The sequence below is a fragment of the Penaeus vannamei genome, chromosome 11, assembly GCF_042767895.1.
Source record: "Penaeus vannamei isolate JL-2024 chromosome 11, ASM4276789v1, whole genome shotgun sequence".
In the NCBI taxonomy this organism is placed as follows: domain Eukaryota; kingdom Metazoa; phylum Arthropoda; class Malacostraca; order Decapoda; family Penaeidae; genus Penaeus; species Penaeus vannamei.
The window spans coordinates 38,600,660-38,621,494 of NC_091559.1; the positions used below are offsets into that span (position 1 = coordinate 38,600,660).

The following is a 20,835-nucleotide window of genomic DNA, read 5'->3' on the forward strand; positions in this document are numbered from 1 at the left end:
TATTGCCTGCGTGCTGCATTTCTATGTTTTTTCTTTCTTTCTTTCCTTTGTTCTTAGTTATCTCGTTTTTTCTTTCTCTCTTTTTATTTTCCTGTTTCCTCTCTCTTTTTTTCTACTCTATTTCCCTCCCTCCTTCTCTTCTTTTCTTTGGGTCTTCCCCTTCCTTCCTCCTCCTTCCCCTCCTCTTCTTCTGTCTCTCTCCCTCCTTTCTTCCTTTCTTCTCTTTGTCTCCCTCCCTCCTTCCTTCCTTTCTTCACTTTGTCACTCACCCTCTTACCATCTTTTCTCTGTCTGTATCTCTCTCTCTCTCCTTTATCTCTCCTTCTCTTCTCTCCATCCTTCCCTCTCCCCTGTATCGTCCCCTCCCCTCCCTTCCCCACCTTCCCTCCCTCCCTCCACCTTCCCTCCATCATCCTCCCTTCCCCACCTCCTCTCCCTCCACCTCCCTTCCCTCCTCCATCCCCCTCCTCCCCTCCCTCCTCTCCTCATCTCCCTTTACTCCCCCATTTCCTCCTCCCTTTGTCCTGCTCGCCCTTAAATTGGACATCTTCAATCATTCATTTCCAAGGGGGGGGGGGGGGGGGGGGGGCAAGCAGGCACGGCAGGGAACAAGCAGGCACGGCAGGGGGGCACGCAGACTCACTGGAGAGCTTGCGAGGGGGGAGAGAAAGAGGGAGAGTGAGGGAGGAGGGGGTAGGGAGGAGGAGAGGGACGAGGGAGAGGGAGGGAGGTAGGGGTGGGTGGTTAATGGATGGATGGATGGAGGGAGGGAGGGAGAGAGAGAGAATGATAATGAAAAAGAGAAAGAAAGACGGAGAGAGAGAAAGAGAGAAAAAATAGAAAGAAAGAACGAAAGTAAATAAATACAGTTCCAAAAAAGAAAGAAAGAAAAAAGAAAAAAAATGTTCGCTTTCAGGTTTTTTACCTTGTAATATGGATTGATGTTATTGATTATAAATAGTGACAGATGCATTGATTGATGAATTGATGCATGTGTTTCAAATTTGCTTTTTTATTCTGTGAGTGATTTAACAGATTATTTATGGATGTTTCTTTTTCCGAAGAGGGGAGATAGGAGAGAGAGAGAGAGAGAGAGAGGTAGAGGGAGAGGGAGAGGGAGAGGGAGAGGGAGAGGGAGAAAAAGAAAGAGGGAGAGGGAGAGGGAGAAAAAGAAAGAGAGGGAGGGAGAGAGAGACAAAGGGAGGGAGGGAGAGAGAGACAAAGGGAGGAGGGAGGGAGAAGGAGAAGGAAAGAGAGTTCCGAACGGGCAAAATGTGACGGTTGTCCTCATTCACCTTCGATTATCAGTCAATGTGGCTTGATTAGATCGGATCTCTCTCTCTCTCTCTCTCTCTCTCTCTCTCTCTCTCTCTCTCTCTCTCTCTCTCTCTCTCTCTCTCTCTCTCTCTCTCCCTCTCTCTCTCCCTCTCTCTCTCTCTCTCTCTCTCTCTCTCTCTCTCTCCCTCCCTCCCTCTCTCTCCCTCTCTCTCTCTCTCTCTCTCTCTCTCTCTCTCTCTCTCTCTCTCTCTCTCTCTCTCTCTCTCTCTCTCTCTCTCTCTCTCTCTCTCTCTCTCTCTCTCTCTCTCCCTCTCTCTCTCTCTCTCTCTCTCTCTCTCTCTCTCTCTCTCTCTCTCTCTCTCTCTCTCTCTCTCCCCTCTCTCTCCATCTCCCTCTCCCTCTCTCCATCTCCCTCTCCCTCTCTCCATCTCCCTCCCTCCCTCCCTCCCTCTCTGTCATATTTTCAAATCGCTTTTCTGACCTTTTTATATATTTATTCATTTATTTATCAATCTTAACCCGATTTTTCACTTATTTATTTATTTATTTATTTATCAATCTTAACCTGACTTTTCACTTTTTTATTTATCTATATATTTATTTATCAATCTTAACCCGACTTTTCACTTATTTATTTATCTATATATTTATTTATCAATCTTAACCTGACTTTTCACTTATTTATTTATTTATTAATCAATCTTAACCTGACTTTTCACTTATTTATTTATTTATTAATCAATCTTAACCTGACTTTTCACTTATTTATTTATTTATATATTTATTTATCAATCTTAACCCGACTTTTCACTTACTTATTTATCTATTTATCCATTTATCAATCTCAACATGACTTTTTACTTACTTATCTATTTATAAATTTATCTTAAACCCCATCCTAACCGGCCCTCTCTCTCTCCTTCCCCACAGCCGAAGAGACCAACTCGGTCCCGGACTGGAACTGCCCGTCCGACCTGTGGCGGGATTGCGTCGGCCGCACCAACAGCAAGAACCGGACGCAGGTCACCCTCACCGACACCCTGGGGGAGGGCGGGGAGGACCACGTCATGAGGGAGGAAGGGTGAGTAGAAGGGGAGGTGGGTAAATTGGGGGTGGGGGAGGGTTGGGATGGGAGGGTGGGATGGTGGGAGGGGGTGGGATGGGATGGGATGGGAGGGAGGTGGGAGGGGGGAGATGGGGGGAATGGGGGATGGGTGTGGGGATGGGGAGGGGGAAGAAAGGGATGTCGAGAGGTGTACGGAAGGAAGGGAGGGAGGGAGGGAAGGATTGGGTGGGGAGGGCGTGAGGGGGGGAAGGGAGTGAGGGAGGGAGGACGGGCGGGATGTCGAGAGATGTAAGGAAGGGAGTGAGAGATGGAGGGAGAGAGGGAGGGAGGGAAGAAGGGGATGGATGGAGTGGGAGTGGGGGTAGAGGTGAAGGGAGGGAGAGAGGGAAGGCATATTGAAGGAAGGAAGAAAGGAAGAAAGGATTAGGGGGAGGTCAGACAAGCAGAAAAGAATAAGAAGAAAGAGAAGAATAGACTGGAACAGGGGAGAAAGGAGAGAAAGAGAGAAAGGAGGGACACAGAGAAAGACGAAGAGAAATGGGAGAGACGAGCAAGCAAGCAAACAGGAGAGGAAAGCACAGAGCCAATCCATTTCTCTCCCCAGCAACATTTCCCAGGAAGAAGGAAGAAGAAGAAGAAGGAGAAAAATAACGTACAAAAACGGTTCACAAATAGAGCTCAGTTACTGTCCCTCCATCGCTCTTTCTCCTTCCCCCTTTCTCTCTCTCTCTTTCTCTTTCTTTTCTTTTTTCCTTTTTCTCTTCTCTCCTCTCTTCTCCTCTCCTCTCCCCTCCCTCCCCACCCTCTCCCTCCCTCCCTCCCTCTCTCTCTCTCTCTCTCTCTCTCTCTCTCTCTCTCTCTCTCTCTCTCTCTCTCTCTCTCTCTCTCTCTTTCTCTCTCTCCCTCCCTCCCTCCCTCTCCCTCCCTCCCTCCCTCCCTCCCTCCCTCCCTCTCTCTCTCTCTCTCTCTCTCTCTCTCTCTCTCTCTCTCTCTCTCTCTCTCTCTCTCTCTCTCTCTCTCTCCCTCCCTCCCTCCCTACCCCTCCCTCCCTCCCTCCCTCCCTCCCTCCCTCCCTCTCCCTCTCCCTCCCCCTCCCCCCCTCCTCCCTCTCTCTCCCTCTCCCTCCCTCCCTCTCCCACTCCCTCTCCCTCCCTCTCCCCCTTCCTCCCTCCCTCCCTCCCTCCTCTACCTCCCCACAAAAGAGAAAGAGAGATAAAGAGAAAGAGAGAGAGAAAGAGAAAGGGAAAGAGTGGGAGAGTTAGAAAAAAGGGGAAAATACTGGACATTGTGTAGGTTTATGAAATGCAAATGCAGTCATATGAGAGCACACTCCAGGGGCCGTGGCTGCTTTTGTTTATTTTTATTTTTTTTTTTGCAAAATGAAACGGATTTACCTCGAATGGGCTAGTCCTCCTCACCTCTTCCTACCCGCTTCCTCACTCCTATTCACTCCTCTTCGTGGTATTCCTCTTCTTTACTCCTTCGCCTCCTCCTTCTGCTCTTTTTATTCCTTCTCCTCCTCCTCTTCCTGCTCTTCTTCTTCCTCCTCCTTTTGCTCTTCTTCCTCCAACTCCTCCTAATCCCCAACCTTCCTTCTCACTCATCCTATTCACTTTTCCTCCTCCTATTCCTCACTCCTCTCTTCTTCCTCTCTCCTCCTCCTCCTCCTCCTCCTCCTCCTCCTCCTCCTCCTCCTCCTCCTCCTCCTCCCTCCTCCTCCTCCCTCCTCCTCCTCCTGCCTCCTCCTCTGGCCGCGCACAGGTCCCGAGTTGTTGTAGGATGTATAATGTATGAGGATGCATTGGGACGAGTCTGGCTCCCCGTGGTTGCTAGGATTTTTTTTTTTTTTTTTTTTTTTTTTGAGGGGGGAGGGGGTGGTTAGGAGGGATGGAGGGATCGAGGGGACGGGGGGGGGTTATTTAATTGTGTCTTTTTTGTTGTATTTTTTTGAGGGGGAGGGGGTGGTAAGGAGGGGAGGGGGTGGTAAGGGAGGGAGGGGGAGGGTGGTAAGGAGGGATGGAGGGATTGAAGGAACGGGGGGAGGGGTTCATCCGGGTTTATTTATTTATTGAATTGTCTTTTTTGTTGTTGTATTTGTTGTATTTTATTGCGGTTGTGGGGGTGGGGGTGGGGGTGGGGTGGGATGGGGGGTTGTGAAGCTAGGAAATGGGGAATAGAGAAAGAAAAGGGAAGAATAAGTTTTATGTTTTAATGTTGGTTTTTAATTTGGGGGATTTGGAGGACGTGGTGACGCGACGGAGTCCTCTCTCTCTCTTTTTATTTTTCTCTTTCTCTTTCTTCTTCTTCTTCTTTGTCGTCTTCGTCTTTTTCATCTTTTTCTTCTTCTACTACTTCTCCTCCTCCTCCTCCTCCTCCTCCTCCTCCTCCTCCTCCTCCCTCCTCCTCCTCCTCCTTGTCTTCCCTTCCCCTCCTTTCCCTTCTCCTCTCTTCCCCTCTCTTCTTCTCTTCTTCACTTTCCTCTTCTCTTCCCTTATCTGTACTTTTCTTTTCTTTTCCCTTCTCTCCTCCTCCTCCTCCTCCTCCTCCTCCTCCTCCTCCTCCTCCTCCTCCTCCTCCTCCTCTTCCTCCTCCTCCTCCTCCTCCTCCTCCTCCTCCTCCTCCTCCTCCTCCCCCATCCTCTCACCCCCTCTCTCCGACCTCAGTGAATGTCTTCCATCCCCTAAGGGTGAATTTCAGTTATTCATGAACTCATTATCATCCCTATTGACATCCCTTTTGTGTGTGCCTGCCCGGGGGAGGGGGAGGGGCAGGGGGAGGTGTGGAAGGGGAGGGAGAAAGGGGGACGGGAGGGGGGGAAGGGGAAAGGGGGGAAGGAAGGGAGAGAGTTTGCGCGTGTGGGAGGGACGTGGGGGGGAGGAGGAGGAGAATGAAAAGAGACGAAGGGGAAGGAAAGAAGGGAGGAGAATGAGGAAGAGGAGGAGGAGAATAGAAGCAAGCGGGAGGGAGAGAGAGGGGGGGGATGAGGAAGTAGGTGGGAGGGGGAATACCCGTCGGTGTCGTCGCCCCCCCTCCTTTTCCTATTCCTATTCCTCCTCCTCCTCCTTCTCCCCGTTCCTCCTCCTCCTCCTCCTTCGTTTTCATCTACCTCTTTTTCTTCTTCTCCCCCTCCTCTTCCTCCTTATTCTCCTCCTCCCTCCTCCTCCTCCTCCTCCTCCTCCTCCTCCTCCTCCTCCTCCTCCTCCTCTTCTCCACTTCCTCCTCCTCCTGTTCCTCCTCCTCCTCCTTCCACCTCCTCCTCCCCCTCCCCCTCCCCCTCCCCCTCCCCCTCCCCCTCCCCCCCTCCTCGCCTCCCTCCCCCTCATTAGACAATGGACGATGGATGGAGATATTTTTTCAATTTTCTTTTTTTCATTTTTTAAGAATTTTTATTTTCATTTTTATATAAGTCTCAGACAAAGTGATTGTTGCCATATGAGTGGTTAGCTTTTCCGCGGTTACACTTGGGGATTGTCCGTGCGGTGAGTGGGAGTGTGGGGAGGGGAGGGAGGAAGGAGAGGGAGTGGGAGGAGGGGGTGAAGAAAGGGTTGGAGTGGGAGATGAAGAAATGGGTGGGAGGAGTGGGAGAGGGGGGGAGGGAGTGGGAGAGGGGGGAGAGGGTTGGAGGGGGAGGATGAAGGCGGGGGTGGGGGTGGGGTGGGGTTAAGACATTGATAGGGCTTTTTGCAGTAGTAGAAGGGTTGGCCTGGGGGGGGGAGGAGGAGGGAGGGGGGAGTAGTGGTAGAGAGTGGTATGCGCGCGCTATAAAATCGGTTTTTGCTTATGTTGTGCGTATTGAAAGCTCATCGTAATTTTAGTCTTTTATTTTATTAGTTATCTTTATCGTCATCGTCTTCACCCTCCTCTTCCTCCTCTTCCTTCTTCCTATCTCTTTCTTCCCCATTTCCCAGCCTCCCTTCCTCCTTACCTCCCTATCTCTCTTCCCGTCTATGTCCCTTCCTTCCTTCCTCCCTATCCCCCTTCTCTTATATCTCTCTACCTCCCTATCTCTCTCCCTTCCTTCTTCCAGCTCTGCCTTCCTTAATTACTTCCCTTCTAGCTCCCTTCCCCTCTATCTCTCAGCCTTCTTTCGTCTTTCCTCCCTTCCTCCAGTTCTGCCTCCCCTCCCCTCCTTTTTCCACTCCACCTCTCTTCCTCCTTCCCCTCTCTCCTTACCTTCCTCCTTCCCCTCCCTCCCTTCCTCCTTTCCTCCTTCCTCCTTCCCTCCTTCCCTCCTTACATTCCTCCTACCTTCCTCCTTCCTTCACTCCCTCCCTTCCTCCCTTTCTCTCCACCTCTCTTCCTCTTTCCACCCTTCCCCTTCCCCATTCACTCAGTCCTCACGCGCGACTAAATCGACCCCTGCAGCTATCTAATGGGGGGGGGGGGGGGATCCATGGTTAGACGCTCCCTCTTCTTACTCCTCCTTCTTCTTCTTCTTCGGCTTCGTCGTCTCCTCCACCTTCTTTTTCTTCTCCTACTCTTCCTCCTCCTACCTCCCGCTCCCTCTCCTCCTCTTCCTCCCTCTCTTCCTCCTCCTCCTCCCTCCCTCCTCCTCCCCCCTTCCTCCCTCCTCCTACCTCCCCTTCCACCTCCCCTTCCTCCTCCCTCTCCTCCCCTTCCTCCTCCTCCTCCTCCTCCACCTCCCCCACCCCCTCCTCTTCCTCCTCCACCTCCCCCATCTCCTCCTCCTCCTCCTCCTCCCTTCCACCTCCCCCTCCCCCTCTTCCTCCCCTTCCTCCCCCTTCTCCTCCTCCCCCTCTTCCTCCTCTCGTGCCTAGCCCTTCCTCCCTTCATCTGTAGCCGCCATCGAACCATGTAATCATCTGTGCAAGTCAGCCATTATCGAGTCCAGTTCCGATGTTTCACAAACAAACCTTGGAGGGGTTGCCTCTTCTGATCTCCCTCTATGTCTGTTTCCTCTCTCTTGTCTCTCTCTCTGCGTTTGTGTGTCTTTCGTTGTTTCTGTCTGTTTCTCTGTTTCTCTTTCGTTGTTTTTCGTTGTCTTTCTTGTTTTCTTTATCTTTCTTTTTTCTTTCGTTCTCTTTCTCTCTCTCTCTTTCTCTCTCTCTCTTTCTCTCTCTCTTTCTCTCTCTCTCTCTCTCTCTCTCTCTCTCTCTCTCTCTCTCTCTCTCTCTCTCTCTCTCTCTCTCTCTCTCTCTTATTACCCTTCTTCTTTGCTTCCTTCCATCCACCTTTCCTTCCCTTCTTCCTTTCTTCCATCCATCCTTCCGTTTTTGCTCCCACCCTTTACTTCCTTCGTCTCGCTTCTCTCTATTCATCTCTCGATTTATCCATATTCCCCTTCCTCCCTCCCTCCCTCCTTTTCATCTTCCTCTTCATCCTCTTCTTCCTCCTCCTTTTTATTCTTTTCTTCCCCTCCTCCTCCTTCTTCTTCTTCTTCTCCTTCTTCTTCCTCTTCTTTTTCTCCTCCCTCCCCTCCCCCCTCCCTCCCCTCCTCCTCCCTCCTTCCCTCCTCCCTCCTCCCTCCTCCCCCTTCCCCCTCTCCTCCCTCCCACTTCCCCCTCTCCTCCCTCCCCCTCCCATTCCCACATTCGCCCAGGAAACTTTAAATGGCAACGTCGGAGGGTAAACTTTGGCGCAATGAAGTGTCAAGGGAAAGGGGGGGAAGGACGAAGGGGGGGAGGGGGAGGACGAAAGTGGGGAGAGGGGTGAGGGGAGGGGGAGGGAGAAGGACGAATGGGGGAGAGGAAATGAAAAAAGGGGAGGGGGGAGGGAAGGGGAGTGATGGGAGTGACGCAGTGGGAGGGGAGAGGATTCTCTCTCATTTTCTTTCTCCTTCTTATTCTCTTTTTCTCTTCTCTTCCTCTTTCTTTCTCTTCTTTTCCTTTCTCTCCTTCTCTCTCTCTCTTCCTCCCTCACTCACTTACTCCATCGCTCTCTCTCTCCCTCCCTCCCTCCCTCCTTCCTCTCTCCCTCCCTCCCTCCCTCCCTCCCTCACACCATATCTTCTCCCTTCCCCCATTCCCTCTCCCTCTCCCTTCCTCCTTACCACTTTCCCCCTAATTGTCTCTCCTTTTCTCCTTCTTTCTCCTTCCCTTCCTGCCTCCTCTTTTTCCCCCCCCTCCTCCCTCTCTTATTCCCCTTTTCCTATTTTTCTCTGTCTTTCTACCCTCCCACCCTCCCTCTCACCCCCCCCCCCCCGTCCACCCCCTCATTGTGAGTTTCTCCCTCGTGCTGAACCAACAAACGTGCGGGTACTTAAGGTCGAAGTTTGCTAATAACGCCTTGCGAAAATGACCCCAATCGCCTGGTCAATGCTTAAGTTGGTGCTCGGGCTGGCGAAGTTTCGTAGGTAAATCAGGGGGAGGGAAAGGGGGGGGAGGGGAGGGGAGGAGAGGGGAAAGGAAGGGAGGATAGGAAAGGGGGAGGAGGGGAGAGGAGGGGAAGGGAGGAGACGGGAGGGACAGGGAGGAGAGGGTAGGGAGAGGGGAAGTGAGGTGAGGGGAAGGGAGGAGAAGGAAAGGGAAGGGAGGAAAGGGGAGGAGGGGAGGGAAAGGGAGTGGAGTATAGGAAAGGAAGGGGAAGAGAGGGCAAGAGGAGGGGAGGAGGGGAAGGGAATTGAAGGGTAGGGAGGAGAGGAAAAGGAAGATGAAACGGAAGGGGAAGAGAGGAGATGAGGGTAGGGGATAGAATAGGATAGGATGGGGATGGGGATGAGGAGAAGAGAGGGGAAGGGATAGGATAAGATGGGGGTGAGGAGAGGAGAGAGGAAGGGATAGGATAGGATGGGGGTGAGGAGAGAGGAGAGGAAAGGATAGAGGAGAGAAGGCAAGGGGGAGAGAAGGTAAGGTAGGGGTTTGTTGGCAGGGAGGATGAGAGACGCGTGTTAGGAGTGAGGCAAGAATTTTTGAGGAATTTGGGACTTGTGAAGTCGTGAGTCATGAAGGGTTAAGCTTCGGAATGTCTTATTATCTCTCTCTCTCTCTCTCTCTCTTTCTTTTTTTCTCTCTCTCTCCTTCTCTTCTCTTCTCTTCTCTCTCTTGTCTCTATTGTCTCTCTTGTCTCTCCTGTCTCTCTTCTCTCTCTCTCTCTCTCTCTCTCTCTCTCTCTCTCTCTCTCTCTCTCTCTCTCTCTCTCTCTCTCTCTCTCTCTCTCTCTTCTCTCTCTTCTCTTCTCTCTCTTCTCTCTCTTCTCTCTCTTCTCTACCTCTTCTTCCCCATCTCCCCTCTTCTTCCCTTTTCCCCTTCACCCTCCATCTCCTCCTCACTACTTCCTCTATGGCCATTCCTTCTGCATGAGGAATCCGACACGGTATTCGAACGCATGAGACTGACACTCCTACTCTTACTCCTTCTTCCTCACTCCCTCCTTCCTCCTCCTCCTCCTCCTCCTCCTCCTCCTCCTCCTCCTCCTTCCTCCTCTTTTTTTTTGGGGGGGAAGGGTTGTGGTGTTTTTTTTTTATTTTTTTATTTTGGGGTATTATTAGTCTTTTTTTATTGATGGTGATTTATATATCATTATATTTATTAACTGTGTTTATTGTTGTTACTTTTATTAATAGTTGTTAAGGAATTCTGTCTTATCAGCATAAATAACACTAATATTATAGATGCAATTGACTTATTTCATCCCCATGGCTTATACAATTTGTGATCTATTGAGATGAATGTATTTTGACCATCGCTTTATTTCTCTCTCTCTCTCTCTCTCTCTCTCTCTCTCTCTCTCTCTCTCTCTCTCTCTCTCTCTCTCTCTCTCTCTCTCTCTCTCTCTCTCTCTCTCTCTCTTTCTCCCTTTCCCTCCTTCCCTTTCTCCCTCTCTCTCCCTCCCTCCCTCTCCCTTTCCCTTTCCCTCTCTCTCTCCCTCCCTCCTTCTCTCTCCCCCTCCCCCTCTCCCTCCCTCCCTCCCTCCTCCCTCCCTCTCCCTCCCTCCATCTTTTCCCTCTCCCTCCATCCATCTTTCCCTCTCCCTCCCTCCCCCTTCTCCCTCTCTCCCTCCTCCTCTCCCTCTCCCCCTCTCCCTCCCACACTCACTCACACTCTCCCTCTCTCCCCCTCCTCCACCCAGACGACCTCCCGCGACCCACAAGCTGGAGAACGTTCGCTTCACCGACGTCGTCTGGTTCACCACGATGACGTCCACAGGGACTCGCGGGCCGGAGCTGGTGGTGTACATGAACATGCTGTACACTGACCTGTCGTACAAGCTCAGCCTCCTCACCCAGAACCCGAGGACCAACAACAGCGGGTCCGCGCAACAGCTGATCGACTTCTCGGAACCGCCGGAGCTGGTGAGAGGGATGGATGGATAGATTTTGATTTTTTTGGGGGGTGGGATGTGGGGGTGGGGGAAGGGGGAGGGATTAAGGGTTCTTTTCTTTCTTTCTTTCTTTTCTGTTTTGTGTTTGTGTTGTTGTTATTATTATTAGTAGTAGTAGTAGTAGTACTAGTAGTATTGTTATCGTCATCATCATTATCATTATCATAAATATAATTATGAATATTTTTATTATACTTATTTTGATTATTTTTGTTATTATTCATTATTAATATTTATTGTTATCATCATTACTATTATTATTATTGTTATAATCAGGATAATAATTATTCTTATTCTTATCATCAGTAAATAATAATGATTATTATTGTTATCATGTTTATAATTCTTCTGCTTCTTCTTGATATTATTACTACCACTACCACTATCATATCCTCCTGACGCGCGCCCTGGTTCTCCCGCAGAAGTCGTGCCGCGTGAGGGCGCGGGGCGGCGGCACGGCGCGGTTCTGGGCGACGTGCGAGTCGGCGTCGGCGCTGTACCAGCCGCTGTACGTGCAGTGGAGCTACCACTTCCTGCGCTACGGCGGCACCAAGACGCTGTTCTACCACGGCGCGCGCAGGAACTTCGACTTCACGCTGCCGTCGGGGCTCGAGTCCAACGACAACAAGATCTACGTGTCGGTGAAGGCGGTGGACGGCAAGGGCGTGGCGTCCAAGTACCAGGAGGTGACGGGCGGGCTGCAGGTGAAGCCGCGCTCCGAGAGCGGCGACGGCGTGCTGTCGCTGTTCAAGGAGATCTCGCGCCTCGAGAACGAGAGCCCGCCGCTGCTGCTGCAGGAGGTGCGCTCGCTGGCCTGGGAGCTCAACCTGCTGGAGACCACGCAGGTGACGCAGACGGTGTTCGACAACATCGTGGCGCTGCTGTTCTACCAGACGCGCTGCAAGGACAGCATGGAGACCGTGACCGACCCAACCGACGAGTCGGTGGCGGCGGCCAACAGCGGCGGCGCCGGCATCCTGTCCAAGGTCAACCTGCTCAAGTCGTGCGCGCGGGACCACCTGGTGGAGCTGGTGGCGAGCCTGCCCGTCAGGGACGAGATGGAGGTGATGCAGGTGCTGACGGCGCTCGAGGTGGTCGTCGACGCCAACGAGTTCATCTCCAGCAAGACGTTCACGCGCGTGATCGAGGCCATGCGCGCCGCCCAGCGCAGGATGTGGTGGAACTACAACCCGGAGATCAGGACGCAGGTGAGTGTCCTGCGCCCGCGCCAGGGCTCGAGGTGTTGCTTGATGAGGACAGAGAGAAGGAGAGGAAGTCTCGCGTTTCTTACCCCCCCTTCCCCCCCAGGCCGCCAAGGAGTACTTCGTGCTGACGTCGGAGGTGCTGGACAAGCAGACGGAGATCTACGACTGGGCCAGCAGCTCGCTCCTCCTCAGCAGCGAGTTGGTGGAGCTGCTGCTCAAGGTGATGGAGAACGAGATCAGGATGCGGTTCCTGAACGAGCAGCCCCTCTCCTACTCGTCCTCGACGCTCAAGTACACGGGCTACCTGGCGGAGACGGACGACCTCAACCGCTGGAGCAACTCCGTGCTCTTCGCCTTCAACACGAGCAGCCTGCCCCGCGGCGTCCACCTGGTGCAGAGCCTGGAGCACAAGCGCTCGCCCTTCTACTTCAAGGACGACCTCATCGTGTCCGAGGTCGTCAACGTCGACCTCCACAAGAACATCCTGAAGTCCGTCACGGTAGGAATCACCTCCTCGTTTCCCTCCCCCTTTGGACACACCCGCATCCCAAACGGCATCAGGGCTCCTCAGCCTTAAACTCAAACCTCTCCCCCTCCCCCTCTCCCCCCCAGGTGAAGCTCCCCCGCTCCAAGCTGGCCACGGACGTCGAGTACGACTTCCGCCGCCCGGGCATCCTCTCGCCGCAGTCCCTGACCGCGTACGAGTTCGAGGTGAAGGACGAGCACGCCGCCCTCGCCTTCCACGTCCTCCTGCAGGTGGTGCGGGTCCTCAACACGGACTACCCTGTGGCCGCCGTCGTCCTCATCTGGTAAGTGGCGAGACGCGAGGATTTCGGTCGAGGGAGGAGAGAGAGAGAGAGGGAGGGAGGGAGGGACGAGGGATAATCGAGAGGGAGAAGAAGGAGGGACGAACACTTACAGGGAAAAGAACGAAGGGAAGCTACGAAGCAGGGCCAAAGAAGAAAAGGAAGTAGAAGAAGCGGCGGAGAAGAAGAGAAGAAGAGAGAGAAAGTGGTTGCAGCCTAGCCTCCTGGACCCTTGCCCAGCCATGTGTTAGGAGTCGTTGAGCAAAGCTTCAGGGGGTTTAGGAAGCAACCTGCAGCTGCACGCAACACGCACGGAGGAGGACGACCCAGGCCCAGTAGGAGGGAGGGAGGGAGGGAGGGAAGGGAAGGGAAGGGAAGGGAAGGGAAGGGAAGGGAAGGGAAGGGAAGGGAAGGGAAGGAGGAGGGAAGGGAAGGGAAGGGAAGGAAGGGAAGGGAAGGGAAGGGAAGGGAAGGGAAGGGAAGGGGGAAGGGGGAAGGGGGGAAGGGGAAAGGGGAAAGGGAAGTGCGAAATAATCACAAAAATCGAAGATGGAGACAGCGGATAATTGAGAAGAGGAAAACAACAGAAGCAAGATGGGAGAAAAAGAGAAAAGATATAAGAAAGAGGAAAGAGAACAGACACGAAAGACAATCTCCGGTAAGATGAGAAAGCGTAATGAGGGCAATGAGTCACATCAGTCACATCAGACCGAGATGGCAGTCATATCAAAACTCATATAACAGAAAAAAAGAGAAAAAAGGACAAAAAAAGGGGGGGCGGGGGGGGGGGCAGGAAGTTTGAACTCTTGTGTAGAATAAAAATAGCTTTTAAGTGAGTTCCCCAGATGACATTTTTTTGTGGGGGGGGGGGGCTGGGTCTATCGTTCGGAACCTATCATTTGGATAGACTAAGAAAGAGGGGAGCTATTAGCATAGATTTTTGACTGGCAGGAAACTACTGAATGATTTAATATATATATATATTGTTATTATTATTTTATTTGATTTTTTATTTATTTGTTTATTTTTTATTTATTTATTTTTTTTTTTTTTGAGGGATGTGGGTTTTTTTTGTGATTAAGGGCGATTATGCAGGATGTAATACGAGATTTCCGACCGTGTGATACGAAGAAATCCTCTTGGTATTCTCCCGACCGCGGTTGGATGGAAGTCTGGGTCAACGAAGACATGCTCGTCTTATTGTTTTTTTTTTCTTCTTTTTCTTCGTTTCCTTCTTCTTCTTCTTCGTTTCCTTGTTTTTTTCTTCTTCTTCTTCTCCTTTGTTATTTCTTGTGAATATATAGCAGGAAGGAAGAGGAAGAGTTAGGAGTAGGAGTAGGAAGAGTAAACAAAGGAAGAAGAGAGAGAAGATGGATGAAGAGAGAGAGATAGAGTACGAGAAATGATAAAAAAATACAAAAAAGGAAAGAAAATAAAAAAGGAAAAGGAGGACGAGAAAAGAAGAAAGGAAGGAAGGGGGGAGAGGGAAACAAACCCCCCACCCACCCACCTTCCCCACCTTCCCCACCGGGTCCAGTCCCCTCCCATCTTTGCTTCTACAGAACTTGACACCGAATTCATCCGTGGAGACCTCCCTCCTCCCCCTTCACCTTCCCCTCCCTTCTCCTCCCTATCCCCCCTCCTCATTCTTAATCTTTCCCCCCTACCTTCCCTTCTCCGCTGCATTTCTCTTCCTTCCCCTACTCCTCCTTCTCCCTACTCTAACCCCCTTCCATTTTCTCTTTCCCTATTCCTACCTTTCTCTCTCTCCCTACCCCTCCCTCTATCCCCCTACCCCCTCTCCCCTACCCCCTTCCACTCTCCCTCCTAACCCCCTTCCACTCTCCCTCCCCCCCCTTCCCTCCCTCCCTCTTCCCTCTTCCCTCCTCCCTCCTCCCCAGCGCCTGAAGAAGGAGGTCCCCCCCCCAGCCCAGTCCAGCCCTCCCTCCCCCACCTGAGACTTGCTTTGGACCTTTGTTCGCTGTATTAGGTGAGCAAAGTTTCAGGTGTGTGGAGGCTGGGCGCGAGTCGTCGTCATCGTCGTCGTCGTCATCGTCATCGAGGGGGAGGAGGAAGAAGAAGAGGAAGAGGAAGAGGAAGAGGAAGAGGAGGAGGAGGAGGAGGAGGAGGAGGAGGAGGAGGAGGAGGAGAAGAAGAAGAAGAAGAAGAAGAAGAAGAAGAAGAAGAAGAAGAAGAAGAAGAAGAAGAAGAAGAAGAAGAAGAAGAAGAAGAAGGAAAAAAAAAAAGGAGCAGAATTGTGGTCTCTGGGTTAAAATTCAGGGCGTTTTCATTTCGTGTTCATTGTATCATCGCCAGGGAGAAGGTCTTAAAAAAATTGGAAGGAAGAGAAAACAGGAAGTGATTTGTGTGTGTGTGTGTGTGTGTGTGTGTGTGTGTGTGTGTGTGTGTGTGTGTGTGTGTGTGTGTGTGTGTGTGTGTGTGTGTGTGTGTGTGTGTGTGTATGTATGTACGTACGCAGGCGTGTGAAATCGCGACAAACAGACCTACGGACAAATTTAGAGAGACAGATAACCCGACCGACTGACAGAAAAGGGAGAGACAGAAGAATGGAGAGAAAAGGAGAGGGGGATGGGGTTGGGGAAAAAAATCATCCCCCCCCCCCATCACCACAGTGCCTCTCATCGCACGGTGTAATACTACGATTGGCACTGTGCTTGCGGTGCGTTCCTGATGTGTGCTTTCAAAGGTGCTTTTATCCACGACTGCAGTGAATTCTGTGACCTTTTTTTTCTTTTTTCTTTTTCTTGTTTTTTTTTTATGTATGATATACCTTTAAAGGAGAGATACAGACAGACAGACAGACAGACAGACAGACAGACAGACAGACAGACAGACAGAAAGAAATAGAGAGAGAGACAGAGACAGAGACAGAGACAGAGACAGAGAGAGAGAGACATAGACAGAGACAGAGAGAGAGAGAGACAGAGAGAGACATAGACAGAGAGAGAAATAGAGAGAGAGAGAGAGAGAGAGAGAGAGAAACATTTCAAAAAGTGTTTATGGCATGCGTTTAACCATATGTCCGAGACAGGAAGAGGTTCATTAAGTTGTATTTGCAAGGTATGAACTGGTGATCATGCACCATTGCCAAGAAGTGTGGGGACCTAGAGCCAGGTATCGTAAAAAAATAATAGTATGCCAGTCCCTATAAATGACATGCCATTACTCTGTACAACACGGGACACTTGACGTCACTGAAATGGGTTTTTCACTCTTAAACAACACCCTGGAGGAAGTCAATCGCACCCTGGGAGTAAGAAAAGTTTACTGCGATGGAGTGACATGACAGGAAGGGAGTGGCGTGATAGGAAGGGAGTGACGTGACAGGGAGGGACTAACATGACAGGGAGAGAGTGACAGGACAGGAAGGGAGTGACAGGACAGAAAGGTAGTGACATGACGGAGGGAGTGACATGAGGGTCTGACATGACAGGGAAAGAGTGACATGACTGGGAGAGTGACATCACAGCGAGGGAGTGACATGACAGGACAACCATGAGGTTGAGGGTAGTATGACAAAAGTATACAGCGAAGGAGTAAGTGATATGACCGCCCGAGGAGGACGGGCTTGGGAGAGACACACGAAAAGGGCGTGAGTTGAGTAAGTGAGTGAGTGCTTGTGGGCGTGCGGGCGGGAGAGGAGTGCGCCGCCCCCGGGTTTTGTGCAAGAGCTGAGGGCTGAATCTGGGGGGTTTAAAGGTACATGACAATGCAGAGTGTAAAGTCCGCTTTGCAAGAATGCAATGGAGATTCACCGGAGTGTTTTTTTTATTCTTTATTATTATTTTTTTTTTTGTGTAGGGTGTGTGTGTGTGTGTGTGTGTGTGTGTGTGTGTGTGTGTGTGTGTGTGTGTGTGTGTGTGTGTGTGTGTGTCTGTGTGTCTGTGTGTGTATCTGTGTATGTCTGTGTGTGTGTAAGTGCTTTGCTTGTGTGTCTTTGTGTGTATTTTATTTTTTAGATTGATATAATTGAATCACTTTGATTTACGTTCTTGCCAGTGAGTCTGATATTAGTTCGATATTTATTATCTGGTTGCGTTTTAATTTTATTATTATTATTCACACAAATGAGAGAGACCGACAGACAGACAGAGTGTGTGTGTATATATATATGTACGTATATATGTACGTATGTATGTACGTATATCTATGCATTCCCAAATATCTTCCCCAAATCCCCCTGATTAACCCTCTCCTCCCTCTCCCCCTCTCCCCCCCACAGCCAGAATCTGCAGAGCCTTCGGGAGCCCCTCTACAAGGAGGAGCTCCAGGCGACCCTCGAGCCGTCACAGGTCCAGCTCTCCCTCGAGCCCGGCCAGCTCTCCAAGGGCCCCAAACTGCTCATCATTATGGACAAGAACAGCTACGAGCATAACTGGTGAGGAAAAAAGATATGTGTATTGTTTATTTATGTTTGTTTGTTTGTTTTGGGATTCGTGTGTCTTGTGTTTATTTGTTTATTTCTTTATTTATGTGTTTGTTTATTTGTTTATTTATTTGTTTATGTATTTGTTTATTTATTTGTTTATGTATTTATTTATTTGTTTGTTTGTTTGTTTATTTATTTATTTGAATTTTCTCTTGATGTATGTCAGTGGTTGCAGACGAACCCAAAAAATAAAAAAATAAAAATGAAACGACATACGCAAAACTTCACCAGAAAACCCATCCATTCTCCTCGCTTCCCCAGTCAGAGAAACACCTAAAAAATTACCCTTTATTCCCCTTATTTATTTTCCCCTTCCCTTTCTTTTGACCCCGCCTTCCCCTCCGGCAGGTCGCACCACAACGAGTCGGTCCAGGGCGCCGACTTCCTGGTGGCGGCGTGGTGGTCTCAGTGCCTCAGCTGGAACAACACCGCGTGGTCGCATAAGGATTGCGCCGTGGAGGGCAATCTCTCGACGTGGGACCTCACGACGTGCAGGTAAATTTGCTGGGTGGGGAGGGGAGGGATGGGAAGGAAGGGAAGAGGGAGGGGGAGAGGGAGGGAAGGAAGGGAGCGGTGGGGAAGGACGGGACGGGACTGAATGCTTACAGAAAGGTATGTCCTCACTTCTATAATATCCAAAGAATAAAAAATAAAAAAACTCAGACACATCTTTCTCGCATAGAACACCCCCCCTCCCCACACACCATCTTATCAAGAATCACACCCTCCTCTTTATCTCCATCAATCCCTCTTATATCAGTCCTCACTAACACCCCCTCCTCCTCCCCCCCCCCCTCTCTCTCTCTCTCCTCGCAGCTGCCACACGACCCACAGCATCTACGGCGCGCACACGGTCCCCATCCTGAGCAAGGAGAGCACCGTCGCCGTCAACGACCTGATGCTGGTCGAGACGTACATGGCCCTCTACTTCATCGTGTTGGTCCTCGTCTTGTACTTCGTGCTCGCCCTCGGCCTCCAGACGTCCGAGCGGCACCGGCTCAAGCGGAGGAACATCTGGCTGAGGGACAACGACCCGGGGCACGAGTGGGCCTATCTGCTCACCATCAAGACGGGGACGCAGTGGAACGCCGGCACGACGTCGAAGGTAATTTGAGGGGGACTTCTTGGAGGCGATCGGCGACGTTGGGGGGAGGAGGGGTTTGCCTTTTGGTTTGGTTTTCATTTCTTTGTTTTCATTTCTTTGTTTGTTTTCATGTCTTCTTCTTTTTTCATTTGATAAAGAAAGGTAAACACTTTTTTTGACACGATAGATGATAGATTTGTTATTACTTTTACTTTTACTTTTTTTGTCGACACGATCGGAAACGTCGATGAACATTTAAATTACGTCAGAGATAGAGGAACAACAAATGAAATAATACATTTCTTATTAAAAAGAAGGATAAGATAATAATCCTCTCTTCCTCCTTCCTTCCTCTCTTCCTTCCTTCCTTCCTTCCTCCCTTCCTTCCTTCCTCCCTTTCTTCCTTCCTTCCTCCCTTCCTTCCTTCCTTCCTCCCTTCCTTCCTTCCTTCCTTCCTTCCTTCCTTCCTTCCATTCCTTCCTTCCTTCCTTCCTTCCTTCCTTCCTTCCTTCCTTCCTCCCTCCTTCCCTCCCTCCCTCCTCCTCCCCCCCTCCTTCCTCCCTCCCTCCCTTCTCCCTCCCTCCCTTCTCCCTCCCTCCCTCCCTTCCTTCCTTCCTTCCTTCCCTCCTCCTTCAGGTCTACGCCATCGTCCACGGCACCCACGGCATGAGCGAGACGAGGGAGCTGCAGTCCAAACAAACCGGCCAGCTGTTTACGCGCGGGGCCCTCTGCACCTTCATCCTCACGTGAGTTTCGCAGGGAGAGAGAGGGAGAGAGGGAGAGGGAGGGAGGGAGGGAGGGAGGGAGAGGGAGATAGAAAGAGGGAGGGTGAGAGAGAGAAGGAGGGAAGGAGGGAGAGAGAGAGGGGGAGGGGGAGAGAGAGAGAGGGAGGGAGAGAGGGAGAGGGAGGAGGAGGAAAGAGAGAGGGAGGAGGAGGAAAGAGAGAGAGAGGGAGGAGGAGGAAAGAGAGAGAGAGAGAGAGAGAGAGAGAGAGAGAGAGAGAGAGAGAGAGAGAGAGAGAGAGAGAGAGAGAGAGAGAGAGAGAGAAGAGAGAGAGAGAGAGAGAGAGAGAGAGAGAGAGAGAGAGAGGGAGAGGGAGAGGGAGAGGGAGAGAGAGAGGGAGAGAGAGAGGGAGAGAGAGAGAGAGAGAAATTGAGATAGAGAGAGAGTGAGAATGAGAGCCAAAAGAAAGAGAAAGGCAGACAGACAGAAAGAGAAAAAAGTTAGACCAAGGGAAACCTCAGCCAATCCTTTCCCATTCAGAACCGACCATCATCATTCCACCCCCACCCCCACCCCACCCGCCCGCACCCCTCATCATAAACCACAACCTAACCCCCCTCCCCTTCCTTCCCTCCCCCCCACAGGACAGCGGAGCCCCTGGGAGACATCCTGAAGGTGCAGCTGTGGCATGACAACAGCGGAGGGAGAAGCGCCGGGTGGTACGTGTGCGAGACGAGTGTGGTGGACCTCGTGCTGGGGGCGAGGTACGCCTACCCGTGCTACCGCTGGCTGGCCGTGCAGGCGGAGGATGCCAAGGTGGAGCGAGAGATCACCTTGGAGAGCCCGACCACCTTCTTCCAGGTGAGGGGGCGTGTGTGTTTTTTTTTTTTTTGTTTGTCTTTGTCACCCTTAGAAAATTTTTTGTTTTTGTTTTGTTTTTGTTGCTCTTAGAGATATATTTTTGTCACCCTTAGATTTTTTGTTTTGTTTTGTTTTGTTTTCTTTTCTTTTGTTTTGTCACCCTTAGAGAGAGAATTTTGTTTTTTGTTTTTGTTTTGTTTTTGTTACCTTGAGAGAGAAAAAAATCTAAGAGCTGTTTTTCCGTGATTTTCGTCCTACAGTTACAGAAGCTAAAACGACTTGTTTATTTGTTCGCGTGATTTCCGTAACGATTTCCCTTCTCTTTTCATCTGCAGGATTTCGAACACTTCCTGCCCCAGTACGCCAGCGAACACATGCTCTGGACGTCCCTGCTGACCACGTCCAGCACCGCCAAGTTCTACAGGCTGCAGCGGCTGACCATCTGCCTGATCGTGTGTCTCTGTCTCGGCACCATATCGCTGGCTGTTGTGCAGGTAAGATGGGAGAGAGAGAGAGAGAAAGAAAAAGAGAGAGAGAGAGAGAGTGAGTGAGAAAGAAGAAGAGAGAGAGAGAGAGAGAGAGAGAGAGAGAGAGAGAGAGAGAGAGAGAGAGAGAGAGGCAGAGAAAGAGAGGCAGAGAAAGAGAAAAAAAATCCAGTGACATATATTTTCCATTAACCTAAACAAACTACATAATCTCCTCATCTTTATAAACCTCGTGTCTTTTCTTCATTAATCTCACCATTTCCTCTCCTCCCCCCTCCCCTTCCCCCCTCCCCTCCCCTCCCCCCCTCTCCAGAGAATCAACACCGAGCACACCATGATGGTTCCTGACATGCACATCGAACCCATGTACTACGGTTGCATCATCGCCATGGCTCTCCTGCCCGTGCAATGGCTGCTGGAAATGGTCTTCAAGATGAGCAACAGATTGGTGAGTAAAATGAGGTGCTGTTGGGTTGGTTTTTTGGGGGACGGGGGGGCGTGTGGGGGGGTTGGGGGGTTAGGGTTGTTGGGGGGTATGGGTTTATGTTTGGTTTGTTTGTGAATTTTGTGGGTTGATGGGGGAGGGTGAGAGTGTTG

General features: G+C 50.8%; 1 protein-coding gene across 1 annotated transcript in view; it reads left to right on the forward strand.

Moving 5' to 3' along the window:
• LOC113806947 (uncharacterized) overlaps positions 1 to 20,835 on the forward strand; it is a 1,375,013-nt gene that overhangs the window by 1,346,147 nt on the left and 8,031 nt on the right. Inside the window, exons 10-21 of the mRNA XM_070127282.1 lie at positions 2,209 to 2,359; positions 10,373 to 10,595; positions 11,047 to 11,832; positions 11,933 to 12,328; positions 12,442 to 12,638; positions 16,879 to 17,034; positions 17,434 to 17,580; positions 17,902 to 18,190; positions 18,806 to 18,915; positions 19,537 to 19,753; positions 20,089 to 20,247; positions 20,552 to 20,686. Of these exons, the coding sequence (XP_069983383.1) occupies positions 2,209 to 2,359; positions 10,373 to 10,595; positions 11,047 to 11,832; positions 11,933 to 12,328; positions 12,442 to 12,638; positions 16,879 to 17,034; positions 17,434 to 17,580; positions 17,902 to 18,190; positions 18,806 to 18,915; positions 19,537 to 19,753; positions 20,089 to 20,247; positions 20,552 to 20,686 (2,966 nt within the window). The remainder of the gene's footprint in view (positions 1 to 2,208; positions 2,360 to 10,372; positions 10,596 to 11,046; positions 11,833 to 11,932; positions 12,329 to 12,441; positions 12,639 to 16,878; positions 17,035 to 17,433; positions 17,581 to 17,901; positions 18,191 to 18,805; positions 18,916 to 19,536; positions 19,754 to 20,088; positions 20,248 to 20,551; positions 20,687 to 20,835) is intronic.